The sequence below is a fragment of the Beta vulgaris genome, chromosome 1 (assembly GCF_026745355.1).
Source record: "Beta vulgaris subsp. vulgaris cultivar EL10 chromosome 1, EL10.2, whole genome shotgun sequence".
NCBI classification, from domain to species: Eukaryota; Viridiplantae; Streptophyta; class Magnoliopsida; order Caryophyllales; family Amaranthaceae; genus Beta; species Beta vulgaris.
This window is the reverse complement of record NC_079202.1, coordinates 16250555-16258607: the sequence shown is the minus strand read 5'-3', so window position 1 is coordinate 16258607 and position 8053 is coordinate 16250555. Positions and strand designations below refer to the sequence as shown.

The following is an 8053-nucleotide window of genomic DNA, read 5'->3' as shown; positions in this document are numbered from 1 at the left end:
TCGGATTGATTTTATCAGAATTCTCAAATCAAACTCGTAAATCACAAATTATATAAAAATGATGATAACAATCTCTAATCACTAAGTGGATCATCAAAGCATAAAAGTATACTTAATCAAATTCCTAACTCCTCTCTCCTCTCTCCTCATTACTCCTGGACTAACCCACATGCCCCTACCAGCCTGGACTTGTTCCCTATCTCCCACCCGCTCGTGCGCGCCTCCTTTTCTTCTAATTAAATTCTCTTCCTTTCCTTTATAAACCCCCTCATTTTTCCAACTTCAAACCACATTTTTAACTCTTCACAGCTCTATCATATTCAACTCCTCCATTCTCTCTCCAACTCCTTAACAAACAAAACAAAACCACCCTCTAATACACCAGCTAGCTAGCATGGGAAGATATAGGCGTACGGTCTCATTTCCAAACCCGCCGACGCCGAATATCCGGGCCAACCGGCCCGCAGCCAAGGGCTACCACGTCCGATCGGCCTCGCTCCCGTGCGGCCGATCCCACCCGCTGATCCCGCAGCTCCGCGATGAGGTTGCGGAGCTCGGGACTTGGGAGATGGCTCGGTCCGGGCCACGATCGGGCCAGCTCGTAGACGGGCTGGCCCGGTTGAAGAGTGTCCTAGACTCCCTAGACGATGTACTACAGCTGCCGCAGACCCAGGATTTTCTGTCCTCAAAAACTGACGTGGTTGAGAAACTTTTAGAAGATTTCCTTCGATTTGTTGACGTCTACGGGATTTTTCAGGCCTCCTTGTTGGGCCTTAAGCAGGAGGTTTCGGCTGCCCAAGTCGCCCTCCGCAGGAAGGACGACTCTAAGTTGGGTCTCTACATGAAGGCCCAAAAGAAGATTGCTAGTGAAGTCGGCAAGCTACTCTCGGCCGTTGGCTCTGTCCCACAGCAGCTGCCGGTGGTCACTAGTGCTGTTGTCGTGGTATCGGACTACGACCATGAACTAGGGCCCGTCATCAGAGATGTGCACCGGCTAACGGCCTCGGTTTCTGAGGCGGTCTTCGGCTCCGTGTCGGGCTGTTATGGGCCGGGCCGAAGGTGGGCAGGTTTCGGGCTTGGGTGGAGGGTGAAGAAGGAAGAACAAGGGGTGATTGAGGAGTTTCAAAAGGTGATAGGAGGAGTGGAGAGTTTGTTGGAGATGAGAAAAAATATTAAGGGAGATAAGAAGAAACATAATAATGAGGAGGAGATTTTGAGAATGGGAGTATTAAAGGGGATGCAAGAGTTGGAGGATTGTATTGGAGACATGGAAAAACAAAGTGAGAGAGTGTTTAGGAGTTTGATTAGCACAAGAGTCTCTCTTCTTAACATCCTAACTCATGCATAAATCTCTTTCATATCAATTGAACTGAAAATGACACTAGTAACTAATTTTCTTTGTTTTTTCTCTTATTATTTTTGGAGAGTATAAGAAAGTATAAAAGGATGAAAAATGAAAGAGTTGGAAAAAAAAAAAAATTAATGCAAAGTCCATACTTTCAGTTTTCTTTTTGCCCTTTTTCCTCCCTTGTAAAGTATTCTTTTATACATAGACATAATGTATACATATTTCTCTCAGTTCAAACTTTTATTTCTTTTTTCATAATAAGCACTATTGCATGTAATATACCCCCTAATTTTTTAATGTTTTGCCCATGTTAACTTTCACAATCTTGAGACATACCATTGACCACCCTACAACATTCTTACAGATGATAGGGAAAAGGGGGAAAACAAGACAGAAGGTTAAGAGTGGAATTGCCCTTGTAAGCTATACACACCATTAATCATTAATACCATTATTAATTTTATTTTTGAAATTAACATTAATTCATTGATTCAAAGTCATACAATATCTATAAAAGTAAAAACTAAACAAATACATATCAAAATAAAATAAATACAATTCTAATATGACAAAACCACGATCGTTGAGTAAATCTAACATTTCTGAAAACCCTCGTCTTTCACATCGCTGTGTGATGTAGCCTTCTGCAAGGAGGTCTGTCGATCTTTTGTAGTTTTGAAGTAGAACTGCAATTAATTCAAGTAATTGTAAGTGAAGTCTTGACATCTGTTGCAACTGCACACAATTTTCGATCAACAAATCAACATCCTGAATTACACAAAAATTCAAAAAAAAGTCTCCAAACTCTCACATGGAGATTGATAAAACCCAATATATGAATAGATATAACACAATATATGGGTAGAAAAACTCTCCATTAGAGAGAGACTGAAATTTATTAGAAACATAAATATAAAAAACTAGTAACAAAAAGAGGAAAATGGGCTTACCACCGCCCAAAAGGGTGGTGGTAGCCCCTAGATCTAAAATTAGGGTTTTGTGAGAGAGGAGAGAGAAGAGAGAGAGAAAAAAAGAGGGGAGGCGGAACTTTTTGTTTTATTATTTATATACAATGAGATCGGAGAAATATTTGGTAAAATCACATAATATACTACTGATATTTGTATTGGTGAGAACATTTACTATGTTTGAGCATGTTAGACTAGGTAGATTAAAAATAGATAAATGAAGATGTGTTTGCACATATATTCCATTATATTTTAGAATCAAAATGCTTTGAGAAAGAGAGAATATGTTCTTGTATATATTGTTTGAAAGTAACAAAGTAGAAACTGTTGGTGAAAAACTGAAACTTCTTTTGTTCGTTTGTTTGATAGGTAAGTTTAAATAGATCGAAAGCTCGTTTTATCAATGAACTTGAACGACGTTCACACATGAAAGCTTATTCATCATATTTATGAAGAACTTACCAATTAAGTAGAATAAGGCCACTTGTAAGGGATGTTCCTTATTACCTTCTATGGTAGATCAGACCCTAACATGGACTCTTTGAAAAGTGAATATTGGGGCACGTTGGTCTAGGAGAGTCATTCTCCTAACCAAAATATAAAGAACTTAGTACTTTTTTTTTTCATTAAAACTCATTTAAAAATTTTATTGAACAAGGTCATATAGTTTCATTTTGAAAACTATACTAAATCTTGAATGACTCTCAAAAACTAAACTCATATGCTTATTTATAATGAAGCTCATATATGAACTTTGTTTGCTTAGTAAAAGAAGTCAATCTCAGTAGTGGATCCATGAAAGTTATATAGGGTGGGTTGGAATTATACACAAGTTAAGTTTTTTTTTTAAAAAATAATATTGAGAGATTACTTGATTTCAAATTTGTATACAACTTAAATTTATATGAAATATATGAGTAGTATAGCAAAAGAAATGTGTGTTACATTTATGATATTAAGTTTAAGTTTTCTGGTTAAAATATAATACTACTAAAATCTACAATATTATAAAGAGAGAATTACACAAAGTTGAAAGTGGAAACATAAAATTAAATAATAACTAGAAATTAGCACCTTTACATGGGGGAGGGAGGAGCACTTATGTAACAAGAGTAATCTTGTAAATATACTTCCTTCGTTCAGAAATAGTTGCACCATTTCATGTTTTCACGTTTGCCAATGTATTATTTCAAATATTAATATCTCTAATTATCAATAAGTAAAAATTATAAAAAGTTAATATTAAAATATTATAAATTGAGATGAATCTAACAAAATCTCATATGACTATGTTTTTCCTAAAATATAAATAACCAAAGAGAATCGAAGTGCAAGATGTGAATAGTAAACACTATACAAATGGTGCAACTATTTCTAAACAGAGGAAGTATATATTTTTCTTATTCTCTTAAATATTACAACACTTTCACTTTCATATTTTCGAACATATATTTTAGACTATTTAATTATTTTTTAGTTAAAATTATCATAATTTTATGTTTTAAATAAACAAATTAAGACGAATGTAATAAAATTTTATATGATAATATTTGTTTTTACATACTTCATTCAAACTATAGCCAATTGTTTTTAAGAAATATGTGTAGACACTAAAAATTATTAGTGTTTTACATTAAAATAAATTGATTATTATTGAGCTAAAATAAATATGATTAGCCCAATTTAATTAATTTAGCCCACTCAAATATCATATCCAAATTAAATTAAACAAATGTAATTTGTGTTGTAAAATATTTGGGCTAGCCCATATTGCTAGTCCGAATAAGGTGGTCAAATGGCAAAGGTAAAAAAGACTTTCAAGTCATAAACGGGCTCAAATCCATAAATTACCAAGTCCATGAAAGATCTCCATTCTCTATAAATAGACCTCACCTCTCTCAGTTAAGGGGATCGAAAAATCATTATTCTGAAGAGCTCATAAAATTCTCTTAGAATTCTCTCTGCAATTAGTAAACAAGCACATCAAACCTGTGTCGACTGTTCAGATACACTCAAACATATTCGACTGAGATTCAAGCTTTGTTAGCCCTCATTCGAATATACCCAAACAAAACTCAAACTCAAGTTGACGTTGACAAAACGTCATCCCGCACTCAAACTCAGGTTGACGTTGACAACAGTTCAGTCTACATTCAACTCCACGTCGACACCAACACATGTAACTCTCAAGCTACGAATCAGAATCAGAGGACTTAGTTTATTTTCATTGTAAACTGTTTACAGAGACTGTACTCACACAACAAGAATGTTAGGCTGTAGCGTCCGACAAAATCGGATGGTAAAAACGCGGGGACAGACGCTAAATATTTTAGCGTCCGCCAACGGACGCTAAACAGCTGATGCAAAACCCCTGGTCGCTAAAGGCTGGATTAGCGTCCGCTTGACGGACGCTAAAAAATAGCGACCGCTTTTACAAAGTTAGCGTCTGCTCCTTCGCCTGACGCCAAGTAGCGTCCGTTTTGATGGCGGACGCTAGTTAGCGACTGCTGCAGCGGACGCTAGTTAGCGACTGCTGCAGCGGACGCTAACTAGCGTCCGCCATCAGAACGGACGCTACTTGGCGTCTGCCTCGTCGGACGCTAATTGTACAAATCGGTCGCTAATTCCTCGACCTTTTCATGGTTCAAATTACTTTTAGCGGACGTTAACTTCATAGGCGGACGCTAATTTCCTTTTTTTTAATTACAATGCTAATTGTATTTGAATAGTTTTTAACCTGTTTCGTTTTCCAACAAAATATATACTCAAGCTGTCCGCTAATGCGCTGAATACTGCACTAATGACCTGTTTGCATTAAATATAAATTCATAAATATACTAATATAAATTCATTCATACATAAACATAAGTTAACGGTTTTAACTAAATTATATGTTTTCACGTCCCGAAATATAAACAAGATAGATAGTGTAAGCTAATGTAGGATCCTAAGTCGCACACGCATCACCATCGCCGATGGGGGGTCTCGAGGCCCGGTAGAGGGGGAATGAACCACCACACTGGCTCATCATCTGGCTGTATGTCTCCATAGTCGCCCTCATCTGCGCCAGGTACTCATCATACACCCTGCGATTCTCCCCTCTCTCCTTTTGCCTGGCGATGCGTTCCTTTTCTCTTTCCTTATGCATCCGCTCACGTTCTCTTTGCATCTCGGCTCTATCTTCCCCGAACTTCGCAGACAATCGAGAAAACATGGAAGGAGTGCAACTGGAGGACGAACTAGCTCCTCCCCTCGAAGACCTCTACAAATAGAGGTCTGCACTCCTTCCCCAACCAGGAAACCACCCTTTCTTTCTTCACATTGAGCAAGAGTTTTGTCATAACTTTCCTACAAGAATGGATTAAGCAAGTTTAAGAAACTTAGCCAATGAAAATGAGAAAAACTAAGCCATTTCGAGCCCTTTTTTGGGTTTCATGTTCCTATAATCCTACCTCTATGCCTATTTCAAGTTCTAATGGCTCATGCAAGTCCTAGAATACTAATTTAAACTTTCTACTACTTGGTTGTATGATTCTAAGTAAGTTTAAGACACTTAGCCAATGAAAATGAGAGAAACTAAGCCATTTCGAGCCCTTTTTTGGGTTTCATGTTCCTATAATCCTACTTCTATGCCTATTTCAAGTTTTAATGCCTCATGCAAGTCCTAGAATACTCATTTAAACTTTCTAGTACTTGGTTGTATGATTCTAAGCAAGTTTAATACACTTAGCCAATGAAAATGAGAGAAACTAAGCCATTTCGAGCCCTTTTTTGGGTTTCATGTTCCTATAATCCTACTTCTATGCCTATTTCAAGTTTTAATGCCTCATGCAATCCTAGAATACTCATTTCAACTTTCTACTACTTGGTTGTATGATTCTAAGCAAGTTTAATACACTTAGCCAATGAAAATGAGAAAAACTAAGCCATTTCGTGCCCTTTTTTGGGTTTCATGTTCCTATAATCCTACCTCTATGCCTATTTCAAGTTCTAATGGCTCATGCAAGTCCTAGAATACTCATTTAAACTTTCTACTACTTGGTTGTATGATTCTAAGAAGTTTAAGACACTTTGCCAATGAAAATGAGAGAAACTAAGCCATTTCGAGCCCTTTATTGGGTTTCATGTTCCTATAATCCTACTTCTATGCCTATTTCAAGTTCTAATAGCTCATGCAAGTCCTAGAATACTCATTTAAACTTTCTACTACTTGGCTGTATGATTCTAAGCAAGTTTAATACACTTAGCCAATGAAAATGAGAGAAACTAAGCCATTACGAGCCGTTTTTTGGGTTTCATATTCCTAATATCTTACCTCTATGCCTATTTCAAGTTCTAATGCTCATGCAAGTCCTAGAATACTCATTTAAACTTTCTACTACTTGGTTGTATGATTCTAAGCAAGTTTAAATCACTTAGCCAATGAAAATGAGAGAAACTAAGCCATTCCGAGCCCTTTTTTGGGTTTCATGTTCCTATAATCCTACGTCTATGCCTATTTCAAGTTTTAATGCCTAATGCAATCCTAGAATACTCATTTCAACTTTCTACTACTTGGTTGTATGATTCTAAGCAAGTTTAATACACTTAGCCAATGAAAATGAGAGAAACTAAGCCATTTCGAGCCTTTCTTTGGGTTTCATGTTCCTATAATCCTACCTCTATGCCTATTTCAAGTTCCAATGGCTCATGCAAGTCCTAGAATACTCATTTAATCTTTCTACTACTTGGTTGTATGATTCTAAGTAAGTTTAAGACACTTAGCCAATGAAAATGAGAGAAACTAAGCCATTTGGAGCCCTTTTTTGGGTTTCATGTTCCTATAATCCTACTTCTATGCCTATTTCAAGTTCTAATAGCTCATGCAAGTCCTATAATACTCATTTAAATTTTCTACTACTTGGTTGTATGATTCTAAGCAAGTTTAATACACTTAGCCAATGAAAATGAGAGAAACTAAGCCATTTCAAGCCGTTTTTTGGGTTTCATATTCCTATAATCTTACCTCTATGCCTATTTCAAGTTCTAATGGCTCATGCAAGTCCTAGAATACTCATTTAAACTTTCTACTACTTGGTTTTATGATTCTAAGCAAGTTTAATACACTTAACCAATGAAAATGAGAGAAACTAAGCCATTTCGAGCCCTTTTTTGGGTTTCATGTTCCTATAATCCTACCTCTATAAAAATGTATGATCCTATATTATTTCAATTACAGTGATTTTTTAGACTTTGTCGTTGATTGGCACCTTCTTTCCAGACTCATCCCTCATGTGTGTGTCCATGAACAAGTCCAAAGCGGAAGGCAGCACCCCTCCACGCTGTGCGGCCTACACGTTCAAAGACATTAATTAAATCAAGTTTCTGGATTAAATGTATTCAAACAAGTTACACTTACCAATCTCTTGGCGCGCTCTGCTGAGGAAATGGAACCCTGGACATGAGAAGGAGGTACGCTGCTGGTCAAGTCACCTCCTCGCCGGTTCTTGCTAGCCTTTTGAGATCGGGCTTTGAACTCCTTGTCTTGAGCATTCTTCATCATCTGCTCGTGAATGCTCAGAGACAACCATGTCGGACAAACACCACCCTTCTTCTTTACTATCGAGTGGTGATTATCTTTCAACCTTTTGGCCATTTTCCTGTCGAATGTATACCTCACTTGGGATTGAAACTCCTCCCTCCATTTATATGTGCCCTACATGCATATAAGAAACCAATCATAAAGGGTTAGTTTACA

General features: G+C 37.0%; 1 protein-coding gene across 1 annotated transcript; it reads left to right on the top strand.

Moving 5' to 3' along the window:
* The first annotated feature begins 276 nt into the window (after window positions 1-276).
* On the top strand, window positions 277-1591 carry LOC104905882 (hypothetical protein). The gene has a single exon (XM_010694534.4). The coding sequence runs from the start codon at window positions 395-397 to the stop codon at window positions 1346-1348; it is 954 nt and encodes a 317-aa protein (XP_010692836.1). The 5' UTR covers window positions 277-394; the 3' UTR covers window positions 1349-1591.
* Window positions 1592-8053: the final 6462 nt, after the last annotated feature.

What these genes read in the sequence shown, in the direction of transcription:
- LOC104905882 (XM_010694534.4), top strand. Translation starts at nt 395, where the DNA reads ATGGGAAGATATAGGCGTACGGTCTCATTTCCAAACCCGCCGACGCCG.